The sequence below is a fragment of the Gobius niger genome (assembly GCF_951799975.1).
Source record: "Gobius niger genome assembly, chromosome: 1".
NCBI lineage: Eukaryota > Metazoa > Chordata > Actinopteri > Gobiiformes > Gobiidae > Gobius > Gobius niger.
In genome coordinates, this window is record NC_136852.1 from 45,860,017 (window position 1) to 45,874,841 (window position 14,825).

The 14,825-nt window shown below is 41.5% G+C and overlaps 1 protein-coding gene across 2 annotated transcripts; it reads right to left on the reverse strand.

Moving 5' to 3' along the window:
• Positions 1 to 276: 276 nt before the first annotated feature.
• On the reverse strand, positions 277 to 14,311 carry traf2a (Tnf receptor-associated factor 2a). 2 transcript variants are annotated; one of them, XM_079567907.1, is made up of 11 exons: positions 13,819 to 14,311; positions 11,111 to 11,189; positions 10,482 to 10,580; positions 7,009 to 7,170; positions 5,027 to 5,101; positions 4,861 to 4,935; positions 2,830 to 3,048; positions 2,288 to 2,548; positions 1,250 to 1,427; positions 1,031 to 1,179; positions 277 to 808 (listed from the first exon to the last, which is right to left on the reverse strand). In XM_079567907.1, exons 1-11 carry the CDS (start codon positions 14,004 to 14,006, stop codon positions 590 to 592), a joined length of 1,704 nt encoding a protein of 567 aa, XP_079424033.1. In that variant the 5' UTR covers positions 14,007 to 14,311; the 3' UTR covers positions 277 to 589. The 2 variants fall into 2 exon arrangements, with proteins under 2 accessions (XP_079424033.1, XP_079424034.1); XM_079567908.1 differs by lacking the exon at positions 4,861 to 4,935 and having other exon boundaries at positions 13,819 to 14,309.
• Positions 14,312 to 14,825: the final 514 nt, after the last annotated feature.

Below are 14,825 nucleotides of genomic sequence, written 5' to 3' on the forward strand. Positions count from 1 at the left end.
CATGTGGGTGTGGCCTCTTAAACCCCGATGGCCCTGGTGCAGGCTATGGTCCGGCAAAAGAATAATCTAATCGAATTATCCTTTAAAGTTCTTAACACTAACAAAAGAAAATGTACCTGTCTGCCATGTTTGACCGTGCACGGAGAGAAAAGTAGTGTATTTCCAGTGCTGATGGTCCATTTAACTGAACTTTGTAACAACGTGAACACCTGCAGCTTATAGACAAGCGCAGCCTAAATATGTACAAAAAACAAAATCATAAAAATTCAGAACATTACCGCATTCAACTTTGACCGATGTTTTCTGCATAATGTACTGAGTAAAATGTAAAAATGTAGTTATGTATTCATTAATATTAACATTTAAAATGCTTTTTACAAAGTGCCTGACATGGTGTGCATAAATATGGTAGGTCCAAGAAGTCATGATGCATTTGTTTAAAACCTAAGGTGAATGTATTGAGCCTTGTCCACAGTCTCATTTCTCCACTAACTTTGGTCGATACATTTTCTTCAGTCAAAATACTGTAAGAGCTCCTCAAATATCTCATCAATTAGAAATTCTGAAAGCCCACACTCTATTAAATTACCTACAGTCCTGTGAGGTCCACTATGGCCTTGATGAAGATGGTGTCGTCTCGGATGTAGGAGTTTTTAGAGTCCAGTTTGGCGAGGGGGCAGAAGAGGGGGCAGCCGCTGGCGATGTTCATGTCACTGACGGGACGTTGGAACGAGGAGGAGGAGATGTCCGGCCTGAAGGCGTCGATGATGTGCTCCCTGTTGTTCTGGTCCAGCAGCATCAGAGTGACCTGCAGCGACAGCAGAGGGAGGGACTAAATATTATTTCAGGGTTTATACAGGTAGAAGCAAGACAAATGTATCTTTTGTCTTGGATGCATTTGTATCCAAGACAAAAGATACAAACCCTTTGTCTTGGATACAAGACAAAAAATGAAATGAAAATGTAAATCAAGTTCCAATTCCAAGAAAATTTGCCAAGAATGCGTAATGCAGCTCCGTAAATCTGATACCTTCTGGTTGAAAGGCCACTTGAGGAGAGCGTCGCTGTGTCCCCTCATCACCACAAAGAAAAGTGAGAGGTGAGTCCCGCGCCCCGTCCCGTCTCCGTTCAGGTAGATCCGTAAGCACATCTTGTAGCCGTATTTACTGGTGTAAAAGGCTGGAAGACGTGAATGAAGTTAATCTAAAATGAGTCGAAAACAAACAAACAGTGCACCCTGAGTCAGTACCAGGAGAGAACATGGCGGGGGCTCGTCCGGCCACTGCGTCCTGCCTCTTTTTGGTGAAGTCCGAGATCTTCCAGACGAACACGCCGTCGTACGTCGCGGCTGACATCTCCCTCATCTTCCCCTCCATCTCCGCGATGGACAGGTCCCTGAGGCTCACCGTGCGCTCCAGCTGACGCACCTGAGAAACAGACAGGCAAGATGAAGAGTGAAATAATCATCATACACTGTTTTTTTTATCTTTTGCAATTTAATAAGAGTGCGAGGCATGATCAAAGACCACGGACATTCAGTGCACATGTTTATTTGGGTCAGGACTGCAATATATATGACAGATATCAGACAACATATGGTTCCAGGCAATTGGTAACTTTCCCACTTGAAAATTATGACTTACAGCCTCAGAACGTCCCAGGTGAATAAACTCGCATATGTAAACAAAACAGCTAATGCTACAACAGTTAGCTCATACAATGCTAATGTTATATGAGCGTTTCTCCAAACCAGATATGATTAAAAGCATGCGACATAACGTTATGTTGAATGTTTTGATACAGTTTTAACATTAGCGGCTCCCCCGCTGGGGGGGCTATTACTGTCTTCATCTCGTATATGAACTCGTAGCAGTCTGGATTATATATTATAATTACCACTTTGAGCGGTGTTCCAAGGCATTTTTCCAAGTGGGAGGTGGGAAATTTACCAATTACCAGTTGCCTGGAATGCACCAATAGATACAGACGGCATTGTGTCACACAAGGGGGCGTGGCCTCACCCACCATAATCGCACTGACGCCGCACACAAGGAAGGCCATGACAAAGAAAGGTTTGTGAGAAGAGCTTATTGGGCCACACCTCCCATAACACAGTGAGAGGCAAGCCGGACTCAAAATTGGGCTAAAACTCCTCTACTGTGTCCCCAGTAAATGTCATGGAACCACTTAATAATAATATATTGTGTATTTTTTGCGAGGGAGACATTGCGTAAACTAATCTTTCAGTGAACGCTGCAGCCCCTATACCTACAGCCCTCATGCTCACCTTGTTGTTGAGTATCTCGATCTTGTCCTGGTCCAGGCGGTGCTGGCGGTTGTAGGCCTCCATGGTTGCACAGGAGCGCTCCATCTCTCGATTCAGGACACACACGATGTTCTCGAACGTCCCGACTTTCAGCTCCAGCTCCGTCAGTCTGCGGCTCAGCTCACTCACGCGGGTCTTCTCGCTCTGCAGCTGCAGCTCCAGAGCGGCCCCCATGGCACTGGGGATCGGGGTGAAGGAGGTGAGGGCCGAACTACACACACCCTACAGGGAGAGTGAGAAGGGACTTAGCCATTTTATCTTTAATCTGGTCATAGATGAACATTGTATTATATCAATTGACAGACACAAGAGGCTCAGATACAAGTGACTTTCAATGACTTTCAAATTCTCAATTTCAGTCCAAATCATGTAATGACTTTTTTATGTCCCGCGGAAACACGGAAACCCCTGGCTCTAGAAATTCCATACACCCCATTTAAAGAAAATACATACGAGAAACGCTGAATTCAACTTATTTGTCTACGAATAACGTGTTTTCATACCTGCACGGGAGGTAGTGGCCCGGAGCCCAGCTGGGACATCTTGCTCTCCAGCTCCCGCAGCGACTGGTGCAGCTCCTGCAGTTTGTGACTGGCCACGTCCAGGCTCTGGGGCTGCAGACTCTCCAGACTCACTTTGATGCCCATGATGAAGTGCAGCAGCAGGTTCAGGTGCTCGTACGAACACTGGCGCTCGTGGTCGTGGATCTTCTCCTTCTCCACCTTTATGCAGACAAACAGGCATGAGTTAACTATTAACCCAAAAATAATGTACAGTAGTATAAAGTAAAGTAGCAGTGTTTCTCAAACTGTGGTAAAGGTCCCACAGGTGACACGTGGGCTGCCTCAGGTAATACCCGGGTTCTTCAGCAGTTCTGGTCACCATGTTCTTCATGTTTATATCATTTCGGGGCTTAGACAGTGTTCATACAGGAAGCATAAAGTCAAATGTAATGTGTTGTAATGCAGTAATAATGTCTGCATATAATAATCTGTGCAGATTTGTAAACATTTCATCAAATAGAGGAATGAGGAGAAACACTGAATACTTTACTGAATAAAGTCTTTTGGCATTGTTATTTTACTGTTGACCGAAATAAATCAAACTAACCAACCAACTGACTGACCAACCAACCATTTAAAGCAGTACTAAGTAACTTGTGTCACTAGAGGCCATCAGCGCCACTGCAGGTGTCGTAGCACATTGCGTTTTTTTACTCGTTAATTGTCCGTGAGAGTAAATACTACGCTGACAGAGAAGACAAAGGGAGAGAGGGATATTGTACATCCAATTACACAATGGAATTATTTTATTTCACTCAAACATGGCTGTAAATACTGTTTAAGTGGTGCTAGCCCACTGTTAGCTTAGCCCGTTAGCCTGTTAGCTTCTTCTTTAGTTCCATTAGTGTGTATTGGTGACTCCGACCCGGTGCAGGGAAGTTGCAATTGGTATTCTGGCCAGAAACACCAGGGGGAGATGAAAGACCCTCCAATCATCCCATTAACACTTGTATTACCCCCAGAGGGACTACGGAAAGGATGTATTAAGGTCAACAAGTTACTTAATATTGCTTTAAGTAACTTTTTTTTAAATCTGAAACATTTTCAAGTACTCCCTGCTAAGTGCCTGCGTATACACGGGGAAACACACTTTCAGACCATATTTTTTGCTTTTTTGCCAAACTTACTGTATGCAGTAAATATAGTCAAGCAATGGCAATATTTTCCTCAGAATTTAGATTCAATGTTCTTCTGTTATAGACCCTAGTTTAAATCTGGTTGTACGCAGTGGAGTTTGGTATGGAGCACTAGAGAATCCTACATTATAAATAATTCATACTTAAAGATTTTCCCCTTTGCCACAGAACAGCTGGAAAAACGCAATGTCGAAACATCTTAAGAGGGTGAAGAAACATCTTCACTTTGCCTGAACAAATATACTGAGAAAGGACTTGAAGACAAGATTAATATAGAAGATGCCTAGAGCATTTTCAAGCTTGTGAAATGGAGAAGCCAGATTGAACCGCAGATCTACCTCTGAGCAAAGCCATCTTTTTCTTTGACAGACCCACTTTAACCAAAGTAAACATACCTAATCTATTGAGCAAAGATTGCATGTGTTGACACAGTGTTATGAGCATGAACAATTTATAACATAGCAGAGTATTTCCGCAAATGCAAACCCAGATGATGAATGATGGATTAGTACACAGCCAGATACTGACGCAGAATGGGTTAACTGCACATACATACAATTTACTTACAATTTGCCGAAGCGTTTACTTACTGGTAAGTCGTGCATCGAGTTCTAGTCTTTATTTAATACTTTATTCACTAAACATAATAGTTGTATGTATGTATTTGATGCTAAATGGTTCAGATGTTCACTGCACAAACACATGTCCTTTGTAATAACTGCTGGACTGAATAGGTTTGGCAGATTGAAAATGAACTGGTCTCAGATCATATCCAGCAGTCATCACAAAAGCAACAAGAAACATTTAGCAAATTATGACAAAAATGTCTACTTACAGACGTATCGCAGCCAACAACATGAAATCTGCATGGAGCTTTAAACTTACTGCAGAACTTAATATGGTCCACATACTGCAAAAAAATGAAAGAAGCGAATGATCTGCAGAGGCTCAGCGCAAAATGGTAAATGAAATCGAACATGGGAAAGTCAAAGGCGACTCACCTTCTCTCGCGGGATCTTTTTCTTGGCGCAGCCCTCGCAGATCATCGGGTACTTGGGACAGATCTCATCATGGGCCTTAAAAACATGCATGAAGGAAATGTAATAGAAATGTACTTACGACAAGAACGGACCTCTGTCACAAACAAAAGCTAGAGATGCTGTCGTGTTTACCTCAAGGAGAACAAGTGAAGCAGCACTTCAAATCAATGTTGTGATGTTCATGGGTTTAATCTTACAAAAGCCAGATTGATGACACGATGTGAATAGCATTCGCAAGTGCTGTAATATCGATCAGTCAATGCCTCCTGCTGCCAGAGCAACACACCTCAACAAGTGAATATCAAGCATGGGTTTAACCTCTTAACCCCGACCTTACCGAGCACCTTTTCTTCAGTTTGGCTTCACCCAAATCTAAAAGCTTCTTGAAAAAAGCGTCAAAACAGTGACAAAAACAAGGATGAAAATACAACGACGAAAAACCACAAGAAACAGGCGACAAAGAAGCAACAGAAGAGCAACAAAAACGTGCCGGAAAAGCAACAATTGTGACAAAAGGTGACAAAAACACGACAAAAAAAAAACGTCAAAAAACCCCACAAAAACAAGAAAACACAACAAAAAACGTGACCAAAATGCGGCAACAAACGCAACCAAAGAAGTCATGATCAGCTTTGTAAGTCTTAGCTTTCAAATGAGGTGTTACTCTGGCCTCTAGGCTATAAACCTCTAGATTTGGGTAAAGCTGAACTGGAGAAAATGCACTTGGTTAAGGCGGGGGTTATAAGAGGTTAAATGACTTGAATTGAGTAGTTAACTAATTTAGACGTTTTTCCTGACCCAGATCACTTTGAGGACATTTCAGACGGGTTAATCTCGCTTGAAGTAATAAAGTAAAACTGCCAGCGGGACAAGAGCGATGTTCTTACCACCATTGGCAAAGAAATAATTCTAGAATAAAGACAAAATTAATTGTCAGAAACATCTCAGAAAAAGTGAAATAATCTAGGCTAAATGCATGACTGCATCTTGACAAGTCAAAACAACTCAAAATCCAATTATTATGCTCAAGCTGAGACATTTGCTATACTTAATGTGAGATAGTTAAAACAATTGTTGTAAATGTGTGGCAGCAGACCTTACATTTTGATGTTTTGATAACAACAACTGTCTCAAACCAACCGGATTCAAATGATTAAGCGGAAATTGCACAAGATGGATTTTTTTCTCACAAACTCTTGTCACAGTCGAGCTCATGTTGACCTTGCAGTGTAAAATGTAACGTTAAAAAATGTGGAAAAAGAGCTGCTTCTGGCTGATCTCAGAGCTAACCTCTGGGTCTTCTTCAAATCCATCAAAGACAATACAATTTCTGCTTAAATCCATAATTATTACTTGCTGGGGCTTTCCTAGCTTTTATAAAGGGGCTAGATGCAAGTTTGCCATTTTTATACTCACTACTGCCACCTCAGGTCATATGTGTAACTGCACCTTCTATATTAAGCTCATGCATGACGGCACTTCGGACCCGAATTAACAGCTTTTTGAGTGACAGTGCAGGATTAGAGGCAGTTGTGGTGAACAGGTCTGGGCTCATTCTACACATTAGGACATGGCTGGAACATGTAGGGGAGGAAAATACTTGATGTTAACATTTTTAAACTCTGTATAGTCCCTTTAAATAAGCTTTTAGTCATCGGTTAGTCCTGGCTAGGCTTGTTTTAGTCCTCCTGGTACTTGGAAAGCCATTTTAATGAGATGGTTGTTGGTGTGAGAACTTTGAGAACCATTAGAACAAATGATTACGAGATACTAAGCTCTGAGGATCAGCTAAACCAGTGCATTTGAGAAGACGTTCAAATGCATGTGTTCAAATGTTCAAATACATTTCACGTGACGAGCAACTTCGATCGTGGCAGGACAGAGAAACCTTTTCATAAAAATGTTAATGACAGGCTTAACGCAGGTGTCTAAACTCGTCTGACCTTGATGTTCTTGAGGAGGAACGGCTCTTTGCAGTATTTGCAGTTGAGCGTTCTCTCGGGACACTCGCGCTCGTTGTGCCGCTCCTGTTCGTTGGCTCTCATCAGCTCTTTACACGACGGACACAGGATGATCATGAAGTCACAGTGGCCCTCGTGGTTCGACTACAACGAGAGAAAAAAAACACAATATTTCTATGTTCAATAAAAGATAGACAACACCCCAGTGACGTCTGTTTCAACGTGATATTCACTCTTTACATCATGCTGCTTTTGAACCTTCATTCACAATTAACCTCTTAACTCCCGCCTGAACCGAGAGGATCTTTTTCCTCACGTCATCAGATTTTTTTCCCATCATTTTTTTGTTGGGTATTCAACTAATTTTTGTTACTTTTTGGTCATTTTTTCGTCAATTTTTCATCAAGTTTTTGTCATTTTTTCGTCAATTTTTCATCAAGTTTTTGTCTTTTTTTTTTATCACATTTTTGTCATTTTTTTGTCACATTTTTGTCATTTTTTGTTACATTTCAGTCATTTTTTCGTGCATTTTTTATCAAATTTTTGTCATTTTTTGTCACATTTTTATGACATTTTTGTCAATTTTTTGTCGTTTTTTTGTCATTTTTTGGTCAATTTTTCGTTACCTTTTTGTCAATGTTTTCTCACTTCTTTGTCACATTTCCATCATTGTTTTTGTCTCAGTTTTGTTGCTATTTTCACAGCTTTTTTCCAGAAGCTTTTGGATTGGGGTAAAGCCAAACTGGAGAAAATGTGCTCCGTTCAGGTGGGAGGTTAATAACATATAAACAATAAGTTTTGGCAATTTTCCCCCCATTTTTCTAATACATTATTTCTTATCAAGAGAAAGCGTTTTTTAATTGTATTTTATGTTTATTGCGGGATATTCAAAGTTTAAGGGCTTTTTGAACAAAGCTTTACAATCATTTTTAGACTTTAGTTTTTGTGGCATTAAAGGGTCTTCAATAATATCGTTTATTGCATTGTTTTCCTGCCTCAGTTTTGTTATCGTGAGTCCATAAGTAAAGCAGAAAAGCAAAACCTAAGGGCACATTTATTGTTAAGAATTAAAATAAAGGACAGTTCAACATAATAACAAAGGAATAAACAAACAATCTTGGGTGTGAAAACTTCCTGACTTCACGGTGCATCATTATTAGTGTCGCAGAACTCGAACGTGTCCTTTCTGTCAGCTGATGCCTTTTGTCAGAAATGGTCTTTGCTTTCATGAGCTTTACCAAACTGTCATTTGAGATAATCTTTGTTTATGAACAAAACCGGGTGTAACTTTAAAGTAGCCAGGAGCTACAGCAGGGAGAAGACACGGCCACGGTGGGAAGAACAAACTAATATCCGAGAACACATGATAATAAAAAGCAGTTCAAAGTAGTCTCTTTCTGCCCAAACGAACAAAGGACGAATGATTTTCTTCAATTATTTTTCTTCAGAGGTGATTTGAGATGCTGGAATGTTTACTCAAATCACTCAATAATAATGATTGTATTCAAATAGAAGTAAAAAGTAGGGACTCAAACAATTATAGTGAACATATCATGCACAAATCCCTCGTCAAAGACAGACCTGGAGTAGTACTTCACAACATTTGCTCAGTTTTGAGTTAATCCTTGGACAGAGCTGTTACATTTACGTGTTTCTTCTTCTACGGTGTCAGCGCCTCGTTCTGTACTTCCTGATTGTACTCGCGTCATTGTTCAAACCCAAAAAAAGTCCACATTTTTAAAGCCCTGAATCCAACGTTGTCAGATTTTGAACCGTTCTGTGCTCGAAGTGTTTATCACGCACTGATGGAGCTGCTCACACGCATCCAAGCTGGAGGTTATTTTAAGGTTATTTATAATTTGTTATTAAAGACAAACATTCCTATATCTGCCAGCAGGAGGAGCCCCAGCCAAGATTTTCACCAGCTCTTATTACCATTTCATTCTTCATATTTTCAAATGATAAAATATCAAAGATGAGGCACCCAAAATATTGTTTTAAAGTCTATTTTTCGGCTCCATATGCATGACATGTCCACTTTAAAGCAGTACTAAGTAACTTGTTTACCTGAATAAAACTTAGTAGTCCCCTTGGGGATAATACAAGTGTTAAAGGAATAGGCCACCGTTTTTACATACTAAGATATGTTCTTACCTCACTTTAGTCGTGTTAATATATCCCCGTCTGGTCTTTGTCCGTGCGCTCTGCCAAGCAAACGGAGCACATACGCAGCCTCTCCCACATGTCACATAGCTCCAAAAAAGCTCACGATAGAAGCTACCAAGCTCTTCCACGTGTTCCCTATTTAAATAAAGTTACGTGAAGTGTTTTCATGCGAAGTATATTTACACAGAAATGTAACATGTCGATTTTATAAGCAAATAAAAAGGGGTACTATATTGTGAGGCGTAATGATACGAGGAGCAAAACGTCCGCGTAGTAACTCCTAAAGACTTCCCCCGCTCACTTCCGTCAATAACCTTTAGGAGTTACTGCGCGGACGTTTTACTCCTCGTATCATTACGCCTCACAATATAGTACCCCTTTTTATCTGCTTATAAAATCGACATGCTACATTTCTGTGTAAATATACTTCGCATGAAAACACTTCACGTAACTTTATTTAAATAGGGAACACGTGGAAGAGCTTGGTAGCTTCTATCGTGAGCTTTTTCGGAGCTATGTGACATATGGGAGAGGCTGCGTATGTGCTCCGTTTGCGTGACAGAGCGCGCGGACAATGACCAGACGGGGAGATATTAACTCGACTAAAGTGAGGTAAGAACATCTCTTAGTATATAAAAACGGTGGCCTATTCCTTTAATGGGATGATTGGAGGGGCTAGCGCCACAGTATTTACAGCCATGTTTGAGTGAAAAAAATGATCTCCATAATGTAATTGGATGTACAATATCCCTCTCTCCCTTTGTCTTTTCTGTCAACGTAGTATTTACTCTCACAAACAAGTAATGATTAAAAAAAACGTAACATGCTACGACACCTGGCCTCTGAGGGCACGAGTTAGTACTGCTTTAATCAAGAGTTTCTGAGTCTGATTTAAAATTCAAGATTTTTCCCTAGAATACACCCAAAAAAAATTGACACTTTTTTTGAAACACTTTCATATAAGAAAAGTAATTGAAGTTTAAATAAACTTGATTTGTGGATGTCCACACTAAGCTTTTGTCACTTAAAGATAAGTTACTGAAGTACATGTACCATCTCTTTCTGTCAATCACACAGACTTAATAACCAGTTGTCATAAGATTGATGTGGCCGGTGTGTGGACCCAACCAGCCCTTTTAAAAAAAATGACAAAATAACCAGGTTTGTGTGTTTTTCGTAACTCATTCTAAAACAGTGAATTGCCCATAGACTAACACAGAAACATGCCCCTCTATTTGAGAGTCTGACAAGTTCAAGTTCCAGAATGAGAGGAATTGTGGCTTGTTCACCTCGAACTCCTTGATGGTGCCCGTCCAGGTGCAGCCTTCGTTGGGGCAGACCGCGGCCAGAGCCTCCACCTCTCTGCGCGCCGCGTTGTCCGGAAACGCCTGCATTGAGAACGGAACAAGAGCGACTTTAGTTTCAATCTGAGGTTCATGTTTCAGTGTCACTTTACTGCCCACTTTACTGTGCAAGGGCTAATACAGGGTTTCTACAGGCGGCAGCAAGTCAAATGTAATGCTTCTAGTGAGTAAGTTAATAAGTTAGGTTAGTAATTTGGACTCATCTGACTGCTTTTGAGAAATCTTAAAGGAAGTCTAGAGAAAACTTTAGCCTAACTTGCAGTGGAGCACATTATTTTTTTGTAGTTTTGTTGAATTAGTGGAGTAATGAGTCAATACGTGTATTATTTTCAAAACGAATGACTTTCAATTCATAAAAATGACTTTGAATGACATTTGAGGCCTTCGTTTTGATAATTTGTTCAATGACTGTTAATGTTTTTAATGCCCTGCAGAAACCCTGTGAAAAGGAAGGCAGGAGTATCCCAGGTTTGGCATAAGGGCACAAATATAAAATACTATATCCCACAGTGTTTGAGCAGCGTCACAAAGAATTTAAATAAAAGAGTACTTACACCTCCTTGCTTCAGAATAGATATGGGTTCTTCAAACAGGTCCTCTTTGATACAAGCATTGCATTTCTGTGGGCCAGAACTAAGAGAAAAATAGAAGAGGGAGAACTCCACTTTAAAGATGTGGTAATCAAATTATCTTCTAGTAGTAGCGTAAGTAACAGAAAAACAGGCCATGTGTCTGTTCACCTCTCAACTCTGTCTCACTTTAAACTCCGGCTTAGCTTCTAGTTAACTCAAGTGAACAGTCGAGATGTGAGTGTGAGAAATAGGAACGCATTTAGGCAACAGCTGAGAGATTTTACTCAGCTACCTCCAACTTTCACGGTTTGATAATGGGGTAATTCAGGCAGTGCGGCTTTAAAAATATAGCACTGGGATTCACTCAATGGACAGCGCACTATGGTCACTGTAAATGTTCACCTCCTCCTGTCCTTGTCCTTGTCATTTCCTGTCACTGTGCCCATTTCCTTTACACATCCAGACGCTCCCACATAACCCCAATCCTCTCCTCCCCCCACTGGCTTCCGGTACATTATCGGCTCGAATATAAAATGTTGTCATTTGTTTTAAAAGCCCTTCATTGACATGCCCCCCATATCTGTCCGAGCGTCTGTCCATTCACCGCCCATGCAGAGCCCCGCACTCCTCCTCTCAGGTGGTTTTGGATGTGCCCAGGTCTCGGTCCAGGCAGTGGAGCGATGGTGCTTTTGCCGTGGCAGGGCCTAAACTGTGGAACTCGCTCCCAGTCGAGCTGCGAGTCATGACAGACCTGTCATTGTTCAAGTCCAGACTAAAGACTCACCTCTTTAGACAGGCCTTCCAGAACACCTAACACAGATCTATCTCATTTGTGTGCCAGTGTATTTTATATTTTGTGTCATTTTATGCTGAATGTTTTCTTTATGTGAAGCACTTCGGTTTGCCAATGTGTTGTTGTAAAGTGCTATAGAAATAAACTTTGATTGATTTACGGAAATATAATAGACATCACATATAATGTAAAACCTTTTTTTATTATTCTTTTTGCTAAATCGAGGAGAGGTACATAGATCCCAATGAAATTGGTAATCTAAACCGTTGTGTTAAAATACAATTAGATGATGATAGTGTGAAGTGTTTCCAATATATTTCTACCAAGACAGTACATAAGAGAATAAGATAAGATAAGATAAGATAAGATAATATAAGATAAGATAAGATAAACCTTTATTGATCTCACAAAGGAGAAATTCACTTGTTACAGTCGGCGTTCAAGAAGATCACTCAGAGTTAATAAAGTGCAGCTGATACAGAGATTATTGCACATGTTACTTTACAGTCTTATTGTACAGTCTGCCAGCAGTGGGGATGAAGGCTTTGCGGTAGCGCTCCGTCCTGCACTGAGGGTGTCTCAGTCTGCCACTGAGAGAGCTGCTCAGCTCTTCTACAGTCCCGTGCAGTGGGTGGGAGGTGTTGTCCATGATGGAGGTGAGCTTGGCTAACACCCTCCTGTCCCTCACCTCCTCCACAGAGTCCAGGGGGCAGCCCAGGACAGAGCTGGCCCTCCTGACCAGCTTGTTCAGTCTGTTCTTGTCCCGCTCTGTGCTGCCCGGGGCCCAGCACACGGCAGCGTAGTGGAGAGCAGAGGCCACCACAGAGTCATAAATAATAATTTCATTTATAATAGATTTTAGGGAACAACTGTATAACTTTGTATCATTTAGGCTACAATGTATTGTTCAGCTTTATTTAGACAATGGGGGAGAGAATTATAAACTATTGGCCTGAGATAGGGCTGCAAAGTTTATTGATATTGAATCGCAATCGAGGTTTTGCGTGCAATAGCCTAACCTCAAGACGCTGAGGTATTTTTTCCCTTCTCTCCCTGACATTTGAGTGATAAGTGTTCACTACTCAGAATTGTTGAGCCTTGTGATCTCAGGTTCTGCTGCACCAGATAAAAGTGTCTGAGTTTCCATAAAGCAGATTCTGAAGTGTTTGGATAGACACACTGTGGTTCCATCCCAGACTTATTTTACTCACGTGGCTGTCCCCCCGAGGTACTCTGAATGTCGGGGAAACTATTTTTGAGAGTAGATCATTATTGTTCTACTGTGGGGCAATATGAGTGTGTTGTCTGACCGTCTAAAAGTAACTTCCTTCAGTCATTATTTTTTTGCATTTAAATGTGTCAAATATAAAAATCGCAAATCATATTTTAATCGCAATATTTGTCCGAAAAATCGCAATTGCATAGGTAAAGAAAACTGGTTGATTTCCTTGATGGCACACCGCTGCATCCTTAAGCATCCTCCTCTCTGCTCCTCTACTATTGGAACATGCTGGAACTTTGCGGCTGCATCCAGGACTGTGCCGTGGGAGACCTGCTCCTTCATCACTGTACCATGAATATTATGAGACAATTCAACAGTGGCATTGCTTTTACACACACGTCCAAGCTTTGGGGCCATTGGGTTTTTGCATTACCATACGTGTTTGGAAGGTGGATGCTGGCTGGACCACCTCACCAACGCTATATTCCCGTAAATCCTTGCGCATCCGCTGATTTGGCAACCATCCCTTTCGTAATACAACCGATTCACGACTCATCTGCTCCTTCTCCCTGTGTCATAGCTCTGTTATTACCTTTATGATCTTGGATAAAGTCAGAGCTAGCTTTCTGTGGGCAGATAGCAACAGCGCGCAAAAGGCTGCTGCCCCGCTCTTACCTCACTATTTTGTTGAAGCAGTACAGGCAGAAACGGTGTCCGCACTGGGCTTGCAGGGGCCTCCGCAGGATCTTCTGGCACGAGTTGCACAAATGCTTGTCTTCGTGGTTGTTGGCCAGGATCTTCTTCGGGAATCCCGGCTTGTTGCCTTCCAGGGAAGATGGTGGAGACGGCTCTTGAGCGGCCATTATTCCCCCACAATTCCAAACAATATTGACGGGGGTCCGGGCGCGGGGTGTGTTCGCTTCAACTCATAGCGGCTTTTGGAGACCCGTGACAGCCGCGTAAATCCATCCCTCCTGCTCGGTTTGGGGCTTCGGGGCTACGAGGAGGGCCGCTCAAAGATGCATTTTTACGTTTCGGGCTGCAGGGGATGCGTCCATGTGGAGACAGAGCGGAGGAGGAGAGATGTAATGGCCCGAAGTCTGCCGCTAGGTGGCGCGTGAGCGGTGATCATGAGGAACAGGCTGCGCTTCATTGGATGGAGCTGCGCACAACTGCGGCAAGTTCACAGCATTTAGACGCGAGGAATGAGAGGAAGGGGGGAAGGAGAGCAGTTAAAATAAGAGAGGCATGAGTTCGTTTGAAAATGTGTGAAGAAAATGCAACAAAAAAGGCAAAAAAGAGAACAACAAAAAAAGACAAAAAGTGATGAAAATGTGGCAAAAATGTGATGGAAACTCAACAAAAAAGCAATTGGAGAAAAAAAGTCACAACAACGCAAGGAAAAAGCTCCATTTAGATCTTAGCTTTCAAATGAGGCGTTGTGGATTTGCACTTAGTTAAGGTGGGGGTTAAGAGGTTAATGTTGTCCCTGGACCCAACAGGATCAAAACTTGGACTCTTAAGATATAGCTCAATATTTTTTACCTGCTTTCGCTATTTTTATTTTTTCGATACCAGTAGTACCTAAACTTTTTTTTCCGATACCATACTGGTATTTGTTTTAACAGTACTCAGCCCTACTCTAATAGTAATGATATACACTGCGATGCAAAGAGACATGT

Excerpts from the sequence above, each read along its gene's own strand:
- traf2a (XM_079567907.1), bottom strand. The coding sequence starts at position 14,006 with ATGGCCGCTCAAGAGCCGTCTCCACCATCTTCCCTGGAAGGCAACAAG. Across the intron at positions 4,936-5,026 it reads AAAAGATCCCGCGAGAGAAG|TATGTGGACCATATTAAGTT; the intron begins GTGAGTCGCCTT and ends ATTTTTTTGCAG. Across the intron at positions 3,049-4,860 it reads TTGTTGGCTGCGATACGTCT|GTGGAGAAGGAGAAGATCCA; the intron begins GTAAGTAGACAT and ends GTCTGCATAAAG.